The following is a 19750-nucleotide window of genomic DNA, read 5'->3' as shown; positions in this document are numbered from 1 at the left end:
TAATTCAACACGACTTACAGTGTTCACCAAATTGTGAAACAGATTTTATGGCAGTTCATCCAATATTATATCCCGATAAACCACAAATATAAACATTGTGGTGCCAGTACAGGAAAAGTCAATAAGATTCATCCTCTGGGAACCATGAATGTCTCAACCAAATTTCATGAAAATCCATCCGGTAGAGATAACTCGTTAAAAGTCAAAAACATCAACCTGTTGGTGGTGACAAAGAAAATCTGAGAATAGGCAAAGTCAATACGTAAGTGTCTCTGTACAAACCTTCATGGTAGTGTGCCAGTGTCTGGCTGTGGCATCGCTAGAGCCATACCAAGAGCAAGGCAGAATAATTCTACCAAAGCGACCAAGACAGTGACAGTAAATGTCAATGTTGATTCTGTGGGTAACTTTCTTTAACACTACACGTCCATTGCTCTCTCTCTGTAGATTGATGTGAGTTACAACGTACCTGACCCAGTATCCAAACCAGCCTTCCAGCTCAAAGTGGACCTGAAAGAACCTTTTCAGGGGCGACACCTGCAGCACCCCTCCTCCTCTTCGCGCCATCCTTCCTCGCGCTCCCGGAGCCGTGCGGACAACCGCTCTGAGCTCAACCGGAAGCGGCGGGCACCCATCGATGATGACGACCCGGCAGCCCACCAGGACAAAATGGACTTTCAAATCTCCCTTGAAGTTTGTGCTCGGTATGACAAACAATCTGTGTACAAATAAGGAGTGGGTCTGCACAGCTCCGATTCTCACACTGTTACCTTCATCCCGACTCTCTGCTTAGGTGGCTCCATTCGGGCTCATCCAACATGGCCGTCATAGAAGTTCCCATGATTTCCGGTTTCCGAGCAGATGTCGAAAGTCTGGAAAGGGTAGGTAATCACATTAACACACCAGAAAATACTTTGTCAAAGGATTAGAGACTGTTCTTCATGGAATTTATCTGATAATCAGTTCAGACAGAGAGAGAGAAAGAGCGAGCGGAGTCAGAAGGGGCTAAATGAATGAATGTGTGCAGCTATGATCAATTTAAGAAAAGTATCAGTCATGTGTTGGTCAGTGCTGATATTGTGGCGGTGGCTACAAACAAATGGACATATGGACATGGAGAAGCGTACAGAAGTGCATTTAAACTGTAGCGGGTCAGTGGACGTCAGCTGAGTAGGTGGTCCCTTCATATGTGGCTCAGAACACATGAGCAAGACTGGTGCTACATCTGTCCCAGACCACCTCCGAATGTGTCGGAGTGATCTGAACTCAGGATGCATTCAGGAGGCTTTCGAGAGCTGACCACTTGTGATCATATCACTTGGGACGGATGTTAATACCAGAACTGAACAGGGTCTCAGAAACATAGAAGAGCGTAAACAGGATGCCTCCTTAAACAAACACACGCATAGTTTGGATTTGGTTATTCCTGTGGTGCCGTGGACGTTGTTTTGATGTAAACCTGACATTCCTTTCATTGCTGTTTAAAGTTGTTGTTCAGACCAGCTCCTGAAGACTTCCTTCAACTGGGGGACAGTTCCTCTGAAGTGTGTTTTCTACACGGTCAATGTGAAGCTGTGTTTCCTTGTGTCTCCGTGTGTGTCCATGTGCTCGTCACGGTCATGAGAGCGGTCATGAAGATGAAGGTCCTTTTTATGGTGGGTTTTCCAGGTATGATGAGAGGAGAGGACCAGCCAGCTCAGGCCCCGTGGAGTTACAATGTTTCAGGGTCAGAGGTCATTGGGCCTCCCTGGGTCTACAACACCAAACACACTCACCTCACTGGGGCCTCATGAGGCACAGACTCAGAGGAAACTTGTATAGTTTGCAAAGGAGAGAGGAAATGGATGGATTTAATGTAGTTAACATGGAACTGAATGAAAGGAGTAACACTGGATATGGAGGGTGAATTAAAATACGACGACACTGATGGATAATAATAGAAAGTCAGGGTAAATTTCAGGTCTAGATCCAGGTCAGCTCCCCAGCCCCCCATCACAAGCTTGTCCCTCATTACTGTACAGTTATGGGGCCTTGGTCTGCAGGCGTTCACCTCTACAAGAGCCACCTCTCTGGCTACCTGGGGAGATGTTAAACACGCACATTCGCATACAAAAACCTGCACACACACACACACCGCTGTGAGTGTGTCAGTAGAGGCTGACCTGAGCTGCAGTGGCTAACAAGCTCAGTTTACACCCCTGCTGGCCTCCCTCGGAGTTTTACTGCTGCCTGCCCGGCTGCCACTTACATTCCTCAATTTATGGTGGCAAGCTTGGCCGCTACAGTCATGTCTAGTTGCCTTCACGGATGCTGCAGTCATGAATGATTAGCCCGATGACTGACTGGGAACTCCCACGGCTTCTTATCACCCAATATAATGAGCTTTGTTTAACGGCCCAGCGCACGTTGCGGACATAACGTCTGAGCTATGGGAGTTCATTGGCAATTTTTTGTAGATAGATTGTTGATCTTGTGTTTGTGTGTGTGTGTGTGTGTGTGTCTCGGTGGCGCCAGCTCAGGCTGAGCACCTCATAAACCCCTGCTGTCTAAAGGCTGCCACCTTTGACAGAATGAAAAATCTCCCTGTAGGGGGAATTAACTCTGCCGGCTCTCTGTGCACACACTCAACATTTCCTCATTACTCATTGATATACGCTCCTATTTATTAGAAATAGCCATGCACGTTTAACCCAACTGTACACTTGGGCACCATGTTCACCAAATACCAGAAACTCACTGATAATAAAACTCTGATCGGGCTCTCACTGATCCCTTGTTGATTTTGACTCATATAAACCAAGTCCATGATTGGTGCCCTGGTACATTTTCCACCCTCGCCTCGCCCGTCATGACATGGTAGATTGCATATGGTCTGAATTCAGGTTGTGACTCATGGAGCACATTGAAATGTAGACCATATGGACTCTGACAGTGTGGTAAGGCCACTGCACTACATAGTGTTATGTACTGTACGGGCAGACAAAGGGACATCCACCAGTTAAAGGATCTCTGACAGCTGAGATCCAGGATTGTGCGAAATGAGATGCTCTTCAGTGTGTTCACGTGGTTTGTGAGACCATTGGCACGAGTTAACCAGTCAACACTTTGTATTTAATCCTGTGTGAACAGTAGACCCTGATTAGCATGAGGTGGAGCTGTCCAGTCCACCGTGGTGCTGATTAGTGTTCACGTCCATGTCCGTGGCTACTACAAACATTACGCTGGCAGTTTATTAGGTACACCCAGCTAAAACTAATGCAGTATAGTACAACAGCCGTGCAGTAAGTCCCACCTTTATGAACGTTATAATGTTTTTAGAAAGGTGTTGCTTCAATGTTTCGATCTTTTTCCGAGGCTGCGGTTTTTGTTGCTGTTGTTGGCAAGAGCTCCTATTATTTTGGAATAACCCTCATTTATATAAAGGAGGGTTGGCTCAGCTGGTTTCTGACACCCAGTTTTCAAAAAGTATCATTAAAGACTTGTGTGAGGGATCTCATAAATATTCCTAAAATATTTCCGACCAAACAGATTCAGCAAGGAACCCGATAGCACACACATACTCATGTTTATTTAAAATCCTCAAGTGTACAGCAGATTTGCTTCGGTTCTTTTTGTGTGTTTTCCTACACACTTTACTTGCGTCTCCCTCTACAGCTGCTGATGGATAAGAGAGTGGGTCTGAAGCGATATGAGCTGAATGGGAGGAAAGTGTTGTTCTACTTCGACGAGGTGAGTGGAATCCTCATTGTTGTGTCACATGTCACTTAAGTAAAAGTACAAATAAATAGACAAAAGTAAAAGTACCACTTTAACCCTTCTACTTAAGTAAAAGTGCTATTAAATGAACTTAAAGTATTATAAGTAAAAGTACTTGCAGACTGTACCCTGTTCCCTAATGTAAATGTTTTCACAATAATTGGAGACTATTGCAAGTGTGTGTGAAAGTATATCAACGTCCATATTTGTCTCTATTTGCATGTGTGTCTGTATGTTTTGTGAGTTTATTTTTCTTTTTGCCACCTGACCTTAGATTCCCAGCCAGTGTGTGACGTGTGTGGCCTTTCAAGCTGTCAGGGAATACATTGTGGGCAAGACAGCGCCTGTTCCGGTCAAGATCTATGACTACTACGAACCAGGTGTGCCTCTGATGAATATTTTAAGTGCCGCTCTTTAAAGAGTTACAGAGCAGGAAAAACGTCTCACTGGTCATGATTTATGAAGTGACTTCTATTTTATGGAAATTGGAAATTTTCTTTCTCTACGTTTATGACCTAGTTATGGTGAGCGAGCGTCATCTTTGTTTTGTGTGTGTGGGTGTGTGAATGTGCTGGTGTGGGTCTCTGCTTGTTGTGCAGCCTTCGAGGCCACACGGTTCTACAACGTCAGCGAGAGCAGCCCGCTGGCTCGGGAGCTTTGTGACGGCCCTACCTGCAATGAAGTGGAGAGCTCAACCAATCACTGGATAGGTGAGAGTCATTCTACGCCCCTTCATGATACACAGGCACTGTGTTTCCTTCAGTCACTTCTATTTATTATTTCGTGCAGGTTTTGTGCAGGCCAACCAGTGCAACAATGTGTTCGGCTGCCTGGAGGAGGAGCACTTTGAGCGCTGCACCTGCTACAGGGACTGTGGTTACGACGGCGAGCCGGTTTGTGGGTCAGACGGGCAGCTCTACCAGAACCAGTGTCAGATGGAGGTGTTTGCCTGTCGAAACGGGACACGTATCAAGCAGGTTCCAATGTCCCAGTGTCCTCACAGTAAGAGCTCGCTTATCGCTCACAACGCCTGACATCACCTGGAGTTCAGTCTTTCCATCAGTCACTCATCCTGCTGCTCGTTTTACCAAAGCCTCGGTAGATATCTGAATGTTTACCCATGTAGCCAAGCCAACACAGCTCGACTTATATAAATAAATCTCTCAGTCCATTATCAGTCATGAACTCCGGAAAATGGCCGCACAGTTTGGTCCTGACTCTCCACTGCAGAGATCACGTGTTTTTGTTTACAGCACATCGACACCGGCAATGGCCCGTATCACCAAAAGCTTTCAAATCTTGTTGTGTTTCTGAGTTGACATCTTCTTCTGCGTCTTCTACGTGTATGGCTCCTATTTTTCACCCTGAAATAGTTGTATTTTGTCTGTCGCCTGTTAGAAACGTCATCAACACGCCCACTAGATTTCTGTGAATCCTCAGGAGAATGAGCTCACTCTGACATCACCTGACGAGGAGAAACTCTGGAGATTGTCGGCAGCAACGGATTCACACATTTGCGTTTGCACATGCAGCCCCTCCGGATAGTTTCAGGAGAATATAGAGTTCAGTCTGGAAGCAGCTTATCTAACATGAAGGACATCAGCTGAATAAGTGAAGTGAAATGAAAGTCAGCTAACGTGGCTTGAATTTTGAAACAGCCACAATCTCAACACTAATATTGTTTGTTAGGGCCCGGAAATAAGTCAAAATCGGTAACTATGGCAGTACAATTTTCCTCAATAGCAATACACAAGGGTTCAATATATATCGGATGTATTTCTTATGCACTTGCACAGTGAGAAGGTTTGACACATAGTTGATCTACCTCAGATTTGTAAAGTGTTTGTCATTTTCTGCTCATAAAGAGAAGAGTTTAAAAGGAGCAACAATCAGTCTGTCTACCTAAAGAAATAATAATGGGACATATCATGATAATTATCAAAATCGACTGATATAAAAATATATTTGTTTATGATATAACTTTTGGCCTCGTCATCCAGCTTTAGGTTTTATCATCTCTTCCTTTATAAGAAACAAGTGTTTGTCTTCTTCCTTGCGTATTTTATTGGATACACATGTTTGACTTTGCTTTGCCATCAGCATCTCCGTGGAACCGTCCACCGCGCATCGCTCATGCATCTGGTACACGTCTGTGTGTGTGTGTGTGTGTGTGTGTGTGTTCGCCCCTCCGCTCCTCTGTGTGTGGAAACAGCTGTTCAGGTGTTGAGCTGATTACTGGAAGAGTTTTCTCCCCGTCGCACCCCCTCCGCCCTCTTTTGCTCCCCGCTGTATTACAGGGCTCCGTCCAAATGACAGAGTGCTTTTGTCCAGCCCTTTGAAATCCTTGTCACATTCCTTTCCGACGCACAGCCCAACAACAAAGGAGCCTTCATGTTGTGGAGCGGATTGGGGGAAAAGACATAGACAAAACTTTGGTGGTTAAAGAGCCGCGGTTGTGCCAAGTGGTTTGTGTTGCGTCGATCATCAAAGGAACCGTGGTTTTGTTTGGTGCTCCCTGACCTTGTTTGTTTGTGTACAGTTGCGTGGGGGGGACATTCAATGCCACCATTTCCCCCCTTTTTGAATAGGAAAAAGAGATAATTTGTTTCCACACATGGCCCCCTCGGCCGCGGTTTGGCCCCTGCTATTTTTGGAAAGTCTTTTTTAATGCAGGCTCCTGTTGAGACAGAGTGTACATCAGAGGTGTTGCTCAGTGGGGTGGATAATGCTTCTGGGCAGTATTTAGATTATGCAACACTGAAACTCTGTTTAATTCATAACTACTTTTTTTCTCGTATGTGCCGTGGCCACCGCATAAACGTGAATAATCAAACGTGTGTGTGTTTGTCTTTCCAGTGGAGACCACGGTGGAGGACAAGCAACCGACAGCGAACCAGGAAACTGAGCAGCCCTCAGTGCCTGTACACACAGGTAACTTCATCTGCCACTATACTAAACATAGCTTTAGATGAACTCCCGACTCCTACATACAGTACACTCCTCTATATCAGCCCTGTCTTGCTCTCTAACCTTCCCTCCATCTGCCTGCTGAGGTCCAGCAGCAGAGATAGCGTTTACTTCTTCACCAGTTGTTGTTGCTATGCACACGTTGTCTGCAGCATGTTCCATCTGCGGCTTTTAATCTATCTGCTTCTGCATCCACGATGGCTCAGTCTGAGAGTCTGTGTCAGCTAAATGTAAATTTAGAGTCAATATTTCAGACACATTGGTATCTAATGGTGGCGTGTGCAAATAAATGCAATTAGATTGCATGTTAAGTGCACGTTATATTTTAAATATAATGTATTTGTGTGTTTATGTGTGGTTTTTTTTTATCATGCAAAGAATGGGAGTTCAAAAGGGTAGGAGGAAAAAATTGTGAGAAGAAAAAGATGAAAAGATGTGTGGGGTGTAATAAAAAGACAAAATACAGACAGATCAAAGGGTGATGAGAGGAGAGAAATAGAGATGGAGATGGTTTGTGTGGCAGCACATTCCCCTGCTGCCACATCATGTCTACAATCGGTGTGATAAATAGGTGGATAGGTTTCACGCTGCAGGCCTGATTGTTGCTGTGCCATGAGCTTAGATCTGCAGTCACTTCCAGGGAGGCAGCCAGAGAATTCCTGATAGGATGTTTGGCTGCGTGCGGAGGGAGGATGTAGCTGTGTTACATTTGGCAATGAAAACATAAAGAGGCGCTGCAGCCGTTTACAAGCTGCAAGAGTGTGCATGCTGCACATACATGCTGCACACGGATGTGCATGGATTGCATGTGGTATTGTGTGAGATATCAATGATATATCCCACTTTAGTGTGTGTGTCTGTGTATGTATGTATGTATGTATGTGTGTGTGTGAGTGATGTGGCGCAGCCTGCACGGACTTGTTTCCCAGCCTGCAGCTCCCAGTAGCTCACAAAGCTGCTCTCAGGGAAAGGTCTCCATAGTAGAAAAACGCTTTACACTCACCACAGGAATTCTGTTATGTACTCACATGCACACACACACGCACACACACACAAATATACCTAAACACACACACCACATTTCTTTATGTGTATATATACGATAATATGAGGATTTGTGCACGAACACGTATGCATACGGAGGCAAACACGCACACAGCCTGACATGCTCACCTCCAGCATGATAACCACAGGGGAGATTAGGTTGAATAAGCACTGTAAAAACACTGTCATTGTAAACCATTAGAAAGTTGACGACATGCCCGCTAAGTGCACCGAGAGTGTAATAGGTGAAGGTGGGTTGTGCCAAGGAACTGACAGTTTCCACTGGAACAGTGGAGGAAGCTGTGGAATTAGCTTCCCTGTGCAGACTTGTCCTATGAGCGAGCTTGTACCAGAGGATACAGTAAACTGGATACACAGACTCACTGGCTTCGGGTTGAGTTTCCTGTCATGTGCGTGTTTTCAACTCGCGTAAAGTTTACATTTCCCACTTTGTGAATTAAAGGTTTACATTATCTTTTTTGGTTTGCGTGTTAGAACTCACCATGAAGTCGAATGGTCATCACAGTGTTTAAATAAGCTGAATGTGGTTGTAGAAGAGTCATAATAAGTGCAAATCTAATATAAGCATTTAATGAAACCATGCCCTCATCCAAATATAGTGACTTTAAAGTAGAACACGATGGTGTTGCAAAAATATTTTAAAGTAGAAGTAGAAGGACCCCTACTGTCACTGGTGGGGTATTGCTGCTGAAGATGTCCAGGTCACGCAACACTTCAGAATTTAAATCCAGTGGCCGTCATTGCGTATCAGATTTTGTTATCAACATTTCAATTGGCTTTATCTCTTGATGTGTCTGTATCTCTCACTAACTGAAACCGATGTGTCCAGGTGAAGAGGAGCAGGGGTCCATGGCAGAGGTTTCCTACTACTCCTACGAATACGACCCAGATTCGGATCCTTTCCTTGCTGACGCAGAGGCGGGGGAGCATTTCTACCTTCCTGAAGGTGGGGAGGACGTGGAGCAGAAGGTGCTCATCACAGCAGATACCCAGCTACCCACACTGGACACAAAAAACACCCCTGAACGATGGTATGTGCATAGAGGAAAAAAATAAACAGCCAATTACACTGGGAATACGTGTTCTCATCACCGGGTTAGAATTTGACTTATTTAAAATGAGAAGAGGGAGATTTTTATTATTACATTTTGCATTTCCAGAATAAAGGCAAAAATATTGAGAATAAAGTCAAACTAAATCAGATAATCTTTTTCATATCCATTATAAAGTTGAAATAAATTTGAAATTTCAAGATTAAAGTGATCTTCAAGAATATATCAAACTACCAACACATGTGTCCGCCTCCACAAAATGCCTTGCATAGATGAATTGATGAAATTGTATTTCAGAATCTGTTTCAGTAACCAGCTTATTATTATTATTATTTTAGCACACAAATACTTAGTGGTTATCAGTATAAGGTCTTTGAAGGGATTGTGCCTAAACTGTCCGTTCAGGAGAAACCACACAAGTTTGGAATGATGGAATCTCCCACAGCTGTCAGTGGCTCAGCATTTCAACTTTATTCTCGAAATGCAAAAGGAAAAGAAATCTCCCTCCTTTCATTTTTCTTATGCCTGACTCGAACAGTCTTCCGCAATTTTCTTTATCCGTATTTGATCCATGGTTATAATGTTTAACAAAGAACTGTTGCCTGCTGTTGGAAAGTTAAATAACATTGTCACTCCACAGGTTTCTTGTTCAGAGAAAGATGCTGTAACTGTGTCTGAGATAATGTGATATTGAAAGTGTGTTTTTGTTTTTCCTGTCGTCCACAGAAACCTTCAGAGAGCGAAACCATACCTTCCTCCAAATTGTACATTATTTGTGAATATATGTTAGTGAATGGAAAGAGAAGACTTGGGACTCCTGAAAGGAAGAGATGGTGGAGTCTGGAGAACGAGAGTGACTCTGTGAGCAAGTGTGTGTATGTTTGAGCGGATGCATTCATATATGTGTGTTTGTGTGCAATCGGATGTGACTGTGCGTGATTGTTATTAAGCTTGTGTCCTCCAGACTTCTACTGTTCTTCCTCCAGACTCCCGGTCACCAATAGGCACCATAGCGTCTTTGTTATTCACTGTACTGCCTTTATAATCACTAGAAGAAATAATCAAGTATTTATGTTTGTAATTACACCTGACTTTAAGCAAAATATTTTTGTTATATTTTCTATCTGTGGTATTTATTTGTAGCTAGATGTCATATCATTTGTATTTTTTTTTTTGTCATTGTCTGCCCACACAGTCGACTTTTTACCCTTGCGGTTCTTTCGGTTCAAACAAAAGATACAGTTTGTGCTATCAGATGCATTTTTTCCTTTCATAGCAAGCTTTAACCCAATAATTGACTTGATTGATGAATATCTGGTGCTGGAAAAAGACATATGTTAACCATATGCTTTACAGAAACATAAGCTGACATGTTTTTCATTCTTGAGATTTTTTTTTTTTTTGAAACAGCACATTAGAGATTGACAGGAAACCTGAGGAGTGAGAGACGGGGGGGCTGACTGACATGTAGCGAAGGCCTCTGGCCGACTCACACCGTGGACTTTACAGTTACAACAGATGCGTCTTTCGACCAGCGGTGCACCAGGACGCGCCGGCTGACATGTTTCTGAAACTATCGTATCAAGACACGACCATCACCTACTCTCAAGTCGCCTTTCACCTTACCTACCTTGAGATTTGATTGTACAGTTCATAAGCTATTGTGTTTTTTTTTTTCTTTGTTAAATTTTGATTTGTGAAGCAATCAACTCAAAAAAAAACCCAATCAAGAATGAAGTTTTAAATTTGTGTAAATGTACCAAATTTGATTAAATGTAGCCCCCCCGAGATTCATATCAAAACTTTGTGCTTTTTAAAACAAACGAGAATAAAATTTGTATACAATCCAGGTGTTTGATTCTGTCGGATTTACACTGTGGTTGATAAGCAGACGAGACCTGATGAGTCGTATGTGTTTCCTGCGTTTGAGTCTCTGTTTATTTTGCATGTCCTGATTCACTTTGTAAGTGTAGCAATGAAATACCTTTTACCCTGTTAAAATGGATACGATTTCTGTGGGGTTTTTAATTGTATGACTCAATTTCTGTACTTTTGGTCATTTGAAGATGCTCCGTGAAATGACATCACACAAAGCAGAAAATACCATCGTCACATAGAGTTGAAAGGGTTAACTCGTACTACTTCTCCTCTACCCCTACAGAGTCCTTTCTGCAGATGCAGCGCACTACATGCGAGTGTTCCTCCAGCAGAGCAGCTCCAGTGCAGTTGTTTATGAAGACTCCATTTCCTCTGAGGAGCTAGTTAAGTCTGGAGATGATTTCCTGCCTGCAGTGAGCTGCGTTTCAGCCCTGCTGCTTCAGAAGGCCCTTTGCTTTGATAAGTGACTCTGTGACCCCTGGCAAGCTGCTGTGTCAGAGACAGAAAGCATGCACATGTGTGTGTGTGTGTATCAGTTTGTACATACTGTACACACGTCTAGGCTTGAGCGTGCACTGTGTGCGTTTATGTTGCTGCTGACACCAGATTTGTGTTACCAAAGCAGCAGCAGCGGCGGCAAGGGAGTTGGGGCCTGTAAAAGTTTAATGTTTGTTTTCTGCACGTCACTTGTCGACCCTCTTGGTTACCATGGCCTCTGGCGACCGGCTGCTCAGAGGCCTCCAAACCAGTCTTTCAAATCTCAACCCCAAATTATCACTGGGATTGGAGGAGATGAAAGAGGGAACTGTAACTGCATCTAGGTAATCAGTTTGACCTCGAGTTAAAGATGACAAACCAGAGGATTGCTGGTCCAATTTCCAGCACTGTGTTCCAGCTGTATGTCGGCAATTTATGACCAGATCAATGGGGTCTGCTGAGTGAAGGTAGTAACTGCTCCAGGTGTGCTGCACTGCCTCTGACCCTGCATCTGTGTTGGGGCTTTATGATGTCAGGGGGGAAGACAGTGTCAAGGTAGTGCTGTGCATGCTGGGAAATGAAAATGACCTCTTGTTGTTCTCTGTTTGAGATAAAAGTGATGAAACAGCACAAAAACTTTCCTCCCTCCCTCCATCCTGAGCCCAGACAATGATCTCCCCATCCAGTCCAACTCCTGTTGTGACAACAAGCCAACAGTGCAGGGGACCTGTCTGCAGCAAAGTATCCGCAGCAGTCACCGTGGCAACTGCATGCACGGCTGAGGAGTGATATAGCGTCTCCACACTGCGATGAGCAGAAAGACTGAAAAGAGAAAGGAGGGAGAGAGAGGGGGATCCTGGTTTCATGGTTTGCAGGGGAGCTAGCGTTACATGAGAGTGAATCGGAGTGATGACATTGTTCCTACACAACAGCTGAGTGCACCTATACATGTACCTGTGTGGAGGAAGGGCCCCATTCACCTGTCAGGAGCCACTGTGGATGGAGCATTTGACAAAAGCAAAGGGGCAGAGGCCGCTCCGCTGTTAACACTTTGTGTGTTATAGGTCTCAGGTTTCTTGATTGTTTCAGAGGAAATTAGAGATTGATTCTGGATCATCCAGGGTTCTGGGTTTCAGTGTCAGTGGAGGCACGGGTGATGCTGGATCCTGGATAAACTACACTGTGATAATTGAAGACCACAGAGGTGTTCATGGATCGAGGAGTTTCCTCCAGTGCTCCCCTGATGACTGTTTGGATTTGTGAGGATGAAACCTGCCTCAGGTCTGGCTGAGAGGAGGAATTTTCCTGTGGTAAGGTACAAAAAAATATTAGCTTCAAAGTTTTTATTTTCTATAGTTCGATTTGTCCTGTTAAGGTCAAACGTGTATGAATGTTTCTATAGTTTTGCTGCTATTGAGGGATTCCTGAAGGATCCATCACTTCTTCAAAGAGTCAATGGAGAAGAAATATCCAGCGATTGCAGGAAGAGAAAGAGGTAACTTCATCAAAATAAAGTTTTACCAAAAGCTACTTTTCCTTTTACACCCTGCGTGAAGACATGAACATCATTACCTGAGTTGCAGCCGGTCACTTTGTGTCATATGACGTGTCATCATTTCAAAGGGCAACACTGTGTCAGAGTGGAGGATTTCTCAGAGTGCAGACCTGCCAGGACTCGCTCCTGTCTGTGAAAAATGCTCCAGCTCGCTCTGCGTGTGCACATGCCTCCGAACACTTGTACGCTGATGTAATCCTAATTCTTTTCCCTGCAGCACCGTCCTGCTCTGATCGGATCTGCTCGCTGTTTGTCTGACCCCGTGTGCACAGCAGACAGAAATCAGATGCAGAGGTTTAATCACTAATAGCTGCAGGCTGATTGGCTGACAGACGAGAACAGAATGTTAATGAAGCACATCGGTTTTGCTTCTCACGTTGTAATAAATCTAAATGTTTTTAAGGTTGAGTGAAATACACTCATTTTGTGACTTTGTAGACATATTTATTACTCACGGACTTAGACCTTTGTTTTTCTGGCAACTGATGAAGGTGTAGAAATACTTTACTCTGGCACATGAAGCTTCATACATGACATTTGCCCTTTCAATGGAAAACTAATTGTTGCCACTCTGAATCCCTTTATGCAAATCTGTCATTTGAGCACTGCAGATGTAATTTGAGGCACCTGATGTTTATGTGAAATAGTAAAGAAGTGTGCAGAGACCCCACAGTGCCCCTCTGTGTTTAGGGCCAGGTCCTGGTCGCTATGGGCTTCCTCCAACCATCGGATTTATTGGCCATGACTTCACCAAAGCAACCAGCCCTGCCTACTCTTTCCATGGCAAGATGAGCGACAACAGTGAGACACATTTTATTTCTTACTTTTAGATTTGGTCGAAACTTCATTATTTCTTTTTTTGTAACTGTCTTGGTCTGAATGAACTTTAGTGTCAAAGCTGCTCATAACCAAGAGCTAATCTTTACAGGATAATTACTCTGAATCACATAAACTAAGTCAGTGTTATCGCCATGGTGGTGCAATATCAAGCTATATCCAGTAGATGGAGACAAAATCTCTTTATTCACCAAGCAAGTCTAATTTGAAGTCATTGCTTGATCAAGTCAAACACAGGATGAGACATTATATTGAGTTTATCAATCAATCAAACTTTATTTGTATAGCCCATATTCACAAATCACAATTTGTCTCATAGGGCTTTAACAAGGTGTGACATCCTCTGCCCTTCACCCTCAACAAGAGTGAGGAGAAACTACTAGTTTATAATATATGTTTACATTCCCTGCAGTGTATTGTGTTGACTCCAGTCCGGGGCCTCGTTACCATGTTGATGCAAAGATCACTCGCTTTGGTAAAGATGGCACGCCCTCGTACTCCATGTTGGGCAGAATGAAAGAACAGAGTAAGTTTCTACCCCTGCATTGTGAAAAATATATATTTTTTAGTGCATATTTTCCTTTATATACTGATATTTTTAAAATTAATGTAACGCTACAACCTTATTCACGGCTGTTACAATCAACCGTTATCGAAAAACACTTGTTTCTGACACTTGTTGAGATTCTTTGTCAGCTGCTGAAGCTTAAAATCTGATGCTCCTCAACCGTATGGTTCTGACTTGAAGGTTTTATATTATTCAACTGTTCTCTCTTCATTAGAGGAGCTCTTGCGGACACCAGGACCGGGGGCCTACAGTCCTGAGAAAGCTTCGCCATGCAACGTCCAGCGTAGACCTCCTTCCTACACAATGGGCTCCCGCACACTCTACCGCAGCGTCGACTCAGTACCTGCTCCTAACAAGTATTGCCTCCCTCCACTCATGGGCCCTCAAGTCCCAAACAAGCCAGCCAGTGCAAGCTACACACTGTTGGGTACTTACAGCACAGGAGGACCATCTGTGGATTTGGCCAAGACGCCCGGGCCTTGCAGGTACAACAGCACGGACCCAGGTGTGTATTTAAACCGACAGCCTGCGTATTCCATGCTGGGACGACACAGTTTACCCAGAGACACCACCAAGAAGCCTGGTCCTGGAACTTACAACCCAGAGAAAGTGACAGTTCACAAGGCCCGGGCGCCGGCCTTCTCTCTGGGCATCAGACACTCCGAATTTGTCACCCCACTGGTTGTCCACATTTCTGACTGAACATCAATCACTTGGAGGGAATGACAGAAACATCATTATGCATTGGAAGGAGAATATGTTTGAGCAACACATGTAAAGAAAGTACAATTTATTTTGTTCTTTCAAAGTGTATTTTGAATCAATCCTGACTCAGTGTCAAAATGTATAATACCTAGAAATTAAATATGTACATAACACAAACATTCAAACACCAGGTGTTAACCATAGGCTTAAGAAAAAATAAAACCCTATGTCTGTATGACCACTCAGTAAATAAATCAATCTTAACAAAACGACTTCCGAAGACATTTAAAAACATTAAAAAATGTACAGTTGACAGACAAACGTTCTCCATATCATTAATCATCATTCACAGCAGAATCAAGATAGTTGCCTCTAATTACCTCTAAAAATTGAGGGACTTAGAAAGAAAAAAATAATACAACTAAGGGTTTGCTACACAATACATTTACAACAAATGTAGAGATGTACGCAGGAGCGATGTACGGTCCAAAGACGATACTAAGAAGCAGAGATGATAGCAGGTATTCTACAGATGGTTCCCGTTCAGTCCTGTGGGAGAGGCCTTCTGAAAAGCAGTATGTGGGGCTCTGCAGAGTGAAAGCAAAGGATCAGTGCATCAGTATCATCTGTGGTCTGAGCTTTGACACAGTCCAATGGCACATGCAAGCAGATTTTAAAGCAACATTAGTTTAATGGTCCTGTGATATAAAATGGGAAGAACAGTGCCCGTTCTTGCTAAATGTAACTTTGGTGAGCGGGTACGATCTCCTGTGAGAAGTGTGCAACTGACTAATAGTCTAAACTGCCAGAATCAGCAAGTTGAAGAGTAATGTTGAACTGCAGATCAGTTCAAAAGACTTAGAAGTCATTATAAACCAGCAGTTCTCTCCGATATCTAGAGAGAAAAACCTTTTCAATATCACATATTCTAAACTGTTTTGTGAATTTGTTACAGCAGCAACTCTTCTGGTTCAGGAAACTGGGGATCATGGATAATATCCACCATTCTCTTGTGTTTCAGTTAGACTTTATTTTGCAGTCTTCATGCCATTATTTTGTGACATAAGTTTTCCTCGAAATTCCTGACATGTCTTCCCTCCCATGAGCACCAGTGGCTCCTACCACCTCTTTCTAATACATTAACTTTGTTTAATACTAAGACTGTGGATCTTTTACGATTTCTCTTACACTCTTCGTCTCGACCTGAGGGAATGACTCCAGCTGTCTCTCTCTCTCTCTCTGGGTGCCTTGAGAGTATCATTACAGTGGGAGCCTGTCCTCTGGGCTCCATGTGGGACTCACCTGGCTTGTGGATCATGTAGTGAATCCAGCCCTGGCTCTGTTGCACCCCCATTCCCCTCCACTCGTCCTCGCTCATCAGGTGGGAGGAGGGCACCAGTTTAGACAGCTGCTTCGGGAGCACGACATGCCTGTGAGAGGAAGAGGAGCTCAAGTGTGAGGAAGGACCCACTGGGGCCCAGAGAGTAGCTTTGTGAGGGAAACGACTTCACGTCAATCACAGGTGAATTAAATGCAACGTAAACACTCGGCAACTCAATTTACAACATCAGAAACGGGGCGTTAGCTTGTTTCCTCCCATTTTACCTGCGGCAGCTACGTAACGTTAGCATAACGACTTTACGACACACGTAAGCAATAAGTGGAGCATAGGGTGGTTTCTTTAAATGGTATAAACGAGACAATAACCTTACACATTCATATCAAACTAAACACACAGGGAGGGAGTTGCCAACGGGCGTTAACGTTGTGTTTAGCCCCGGAGCTAACCTCGTCTCTCCGAAGTTAGCTAACTATCCGCTGGAGTCAAAACAACGGACATTTGAACACGTTAGCGTCATCGGTAGCCGCACCTGTACTCGAACTCCTCGTCGGTGTACTTGTCAGAGTAGTAGATCTGTTTCTTCGACATGTTGGGTGTGAAGTCCGCAGATGTGTTGTAGAAAAGTCCGTCACTGCTGTAGACCAGGAAACAAGCTTCTGTCATCTGCCGCTGTTTTCTGACCGGGATTCAAACCTCAACGGCTCCGCGCTGTGATTGGTCCACGCAGGAGACCGACCCTTCTAACACAGATCGTCTATTTCATGAGAGATGTGCTTCTGAGGAGGCGGAGGAAACGAGGAAAAAATGATTTTGGAACAGTTAGTGCATTTGCTCAAAATAATTTAAAAACACGTTTTATGCCACATGGGTTAAGTAGATAAAGTTTAAATAAGTTTTAGGTGTTAGGTGAAATATATCTGATGTATTTTGAAAAGTTTTCTACGGTGGCTGAGAGAGATCAACGCACTGCAAATTAAGAAAACACATGAAAGTAGAATAAACATGTGTTAATAGAAAAAAACACATGAAAGTAGAAGAATCATGTTTAAATGGAGAAAAAACACATGCAAATTAAGAAAAAAATAGAAAATAGAAAAAACGTGTAAATAGAAAAGAACATGATTATAAAAAAAACATGTGTAAATGTAAAAAACACGTGCAAATTAAGAAATTAAGAAAATAACTTAATCAATATGACGACACATGCGCTGCAACACATGCAAACACAACAACACGCTGCAAATTGCGAAAACGACAACGGAAATGTTTCCAGATGAAAAAGTGATGAACATGGCTGTATTCTGTATTTGCATGTGTTGTGAGTTTTTGCAGCGCATGTGTCGTCAAATTGAGGAAATAGTTTTTTCTATTTGCATGTGTTTTGTTAATTTGCAGTGCGTTGAGCTCTCTCGGCCACCGTAGATTTCTGGTTCTTTTGCAGGAGGTTTTTTGAAAACGACAAACAGGCGCAGTGGGAGCTCTGCATCTCTCCACTCTCTGCACAACACGTGCGCCTCCATGATTCTCCGCAGTGAATTAAACTGAACTTGTTTCCCTCTCGACTCAAAGCTCAAACGGAAGTTCACTGAACTCCTCCAGGGGGCGGTGAACACAGCACTGACGTAATCACTCCCCATGTTTGCTTTCAATCATCAATATGTCAAAATAGTATGAAGTGTAAATACATAAATGAATACAGAAATAACTGAATACATGTAGAAATACACAAGTACTCTTTTTCATCGCAAACGTGTATATTCATTAACACTCAAGTATTGAGTTAATCATTACTGCATTTTTTTTGTATACCTATGCTTACTTAAAGGTCCAGTGTGTAAGATTTAGGTGAAAGGGATCTATTGATAGAAATTTAATATAAAATAATCCTAGTGATGTTTTCATAATTTGTTTCATCTAAATTAAACAAATAGTTGTTTTATTTACCCTAGAATGGGCCCTTTATATTGAAATACTTTATATTTACATCGGGGGGTCTTCTCTATGGAGGTCGCCATGCTTCTTGTAGTAGCCCAAACTGGACAAACTAAACACCCTTTGAGTTTTTATGAAAACCTTCACCACTAGATGTCACTAAATTCGACACACTGCAACTTTAAGTAGCCTACATGTTCATTTTTTTGTACTTCATAGTCTAACATTACACACAGAATGTGACCACTTATTTGTATATATCATCAAACATCTTCAAATGTTTCAATTATTTCACTTGAATCATATAGTAGCGTATTTGCAATAATCTGTCAATAATTCAGGATTTAGAAAATTTCCCATTTGTCTAATATGAAAGACAAAAACATGACTTGAGTATAAATAAATAAATACATGTACAAATAGAGAAATACATACATTTAGAAATGAATAAATATAGAAAAACAAATACCTTTTGTCATCGCAAACTGTATGTTTTCATTTATTTATGTATACTCAATACTTCATTGTATTTGACAATACAAAGAAAAAATATTTTAGAAATGATTATAATTAACAATTGGACAGTTACACATTTTCTATTCTTCAGGCTCTGTGCTTCAGCATACTCAATTAAAATAGATAAGGTATATAAGTCATTTACTTACTACCTCATTTGAGTATGTTTACATCAATATAGAAATAACAATGTGGGTTCAAAAGTGAATGGAAAGACCCATAGTGCATCAGAAGATTAGATTTCCCCTGATACATTCAGCCATCAGCTCTTCAGCAGGTGGAATGCCATTCAAACAGATTGAGGTCTTGGGGCGATGTGGAAGGTTCAAACCCCAGCAATGAGCGATGTGGCTCTTTTCACTGTCATTAAAAAACCTTTCTTCAAAAGACATGGTCACAGAATCGACCACATAGTTCAACTCCCGAACCTGAAACTGAATTCCTCATGACCCCCAGCTTCCACAAGCAGAAGTGCTGCCAAACTCTGTTTCTAATTCTTGATAGCTATAATGTATCCCTTAAGATACAAATAAATCACTTTCTTATTTAAATTTTACACAGATTTGACTAAATCATTTTCTTTTGTTGACATTTCAACATTAGTGTTGTGATGTTATATACAGCCTAAAGTGGTGACTCAGTTCTACACACTGATCTTTTTCTACACTTTCTCTAAGCTTAACTAATACTACATTTCTCAATCAATGATTTGTAAGTACAAACTCTCTTTTTACATTTTAACCAGACACCATAGTTCAGGGTTTGTGCCCTGCAGCTAACTGGGCTGATGTTGTTCTAAGTTGTAATCGCTGTAACAGCTGCTAATGAGTGGCAGTGTATTCACAGAGTGGTTTGTTCCACTTGTAAATGCAAAGCACCAAAGTCAGAAGGTAAATATGTTAACTCTTCACATACAGAGAAACACTGCTGTGTATCTTCAAGTGCAATTAAATCATAAATATTAGTCTGAAAATTAAACCAAGTACCAAATTATAATGGTTGCTTTTGTATCTATTTCTTTAAAATACTCCATTTAATTAGGTTTGAGTAAATACATTTCACATTTATTTTTGCATGTGTTGACAGTGCAGTTATTTGTC

At 42.5% G+C, this 19750-nt stretch overlaps 3 protein-coding genes across 3 annotated transcripts in view; 2 read left to right on the top strand and 1 right to left on the bottom strand.

Moving 5' to 3' along the window:
- cpamd8 (C3 and PZP like alpha-2-macroglobulin domain containing 8) overlaps window positions 1-10687 on the top strand; it is a 45835-nt gene extending 35148 nt beyond the window's left edge. Inside the window, exons 36-44 of the mRNA XM_035176204.2 lie at window positions 448-704; window positions 794-881; window positions 3655-3729; window positions 4031-4136; window positions 4356-4466; window positions 4546-4758; window positions 6613-6687; window positions 8618-8819; window positions 9567-10687. Of these exons, the coding sequence (XP_035032095.1) occupies window positions 448-704; window positions 794-881; window positions 3655-3729; window positions 4031-4136; window positions 4356-4466; window positions 4546-4758; window positions 6613-6687; window positions 8618-8819; window position 9567 (1128 nt within the window). The 3' untranslated portion in view covers window positions 9568-10687. The remainder of the gene's footprint in view (window positions 1-447; window positions 705-793; window positions 882-3654; window positions 3730-4030; window positions 4137-4355; window positions 4467-4545; window positions 4759-6612; window positions 6688-8617; window positions 8820-9566) is intronic.
- A 1963-nt stretch (window positions 10688-12650) lies between these two features.
- Window positions 12651-14857, top strand: odf3l2b (outer dense fiber of sperm tails 3-like 2b). The gene is given in 4 exon segments (XM_047342982.1): window positions 12651-12690; window positions 13441-13551; window positions 14000-14134; window positions 14370-14857. Coding segments are annotated over 4 exon segments (774 nt in total).
- Window positions 14858-14930: 73 nt separating this feature from the next.
- Window positions 14931-16906, bottom strand: cks2 (CDC28 protein kinase regulatory subunit 2). Its single transcript, XM_035176495.2, has 3 exons — window positions 16732-16906; window positions 16163-16290; window positions 14931-15447 (listed from the first exon to the last, which is right to left on the bottom strand). The coding sequence occupies exons 1-3, from the start codon at window positions 16863-16865 to the stop codon at window positions 15404-15406; spliced, it is 306 nt and encodes a 101-aa protein (XP_035032386.2). The 5' UTR covers window positions 16866-16906; the 3' UTR covers window positions 14931-15403.
- Window positions 16907-19750: the final 2844 nt, after the last annotated feature.

This window comes from Hippoglossus stenolepis, chromosome 14 (assembly GCF_022539355.2).
Source record: "Hippoglossus stenolepis isolate QCI-W04-F060 chromosome 14, HSTE1.2, whole genome shotgun sequence".
Classification (NCBI taxonomy): Eukaryota; Metazoa; Chordata; class Actinopteri; order Pleuronectiformes; family Pleuronectidae; genus Hippoglossus; species Hippoglossus stenolepis.
The sequence above is the reverse complement of the archived record's forward strand: the minus strand, read 5'-3'. Positions and strand labels throughout refer to the sequence as shown.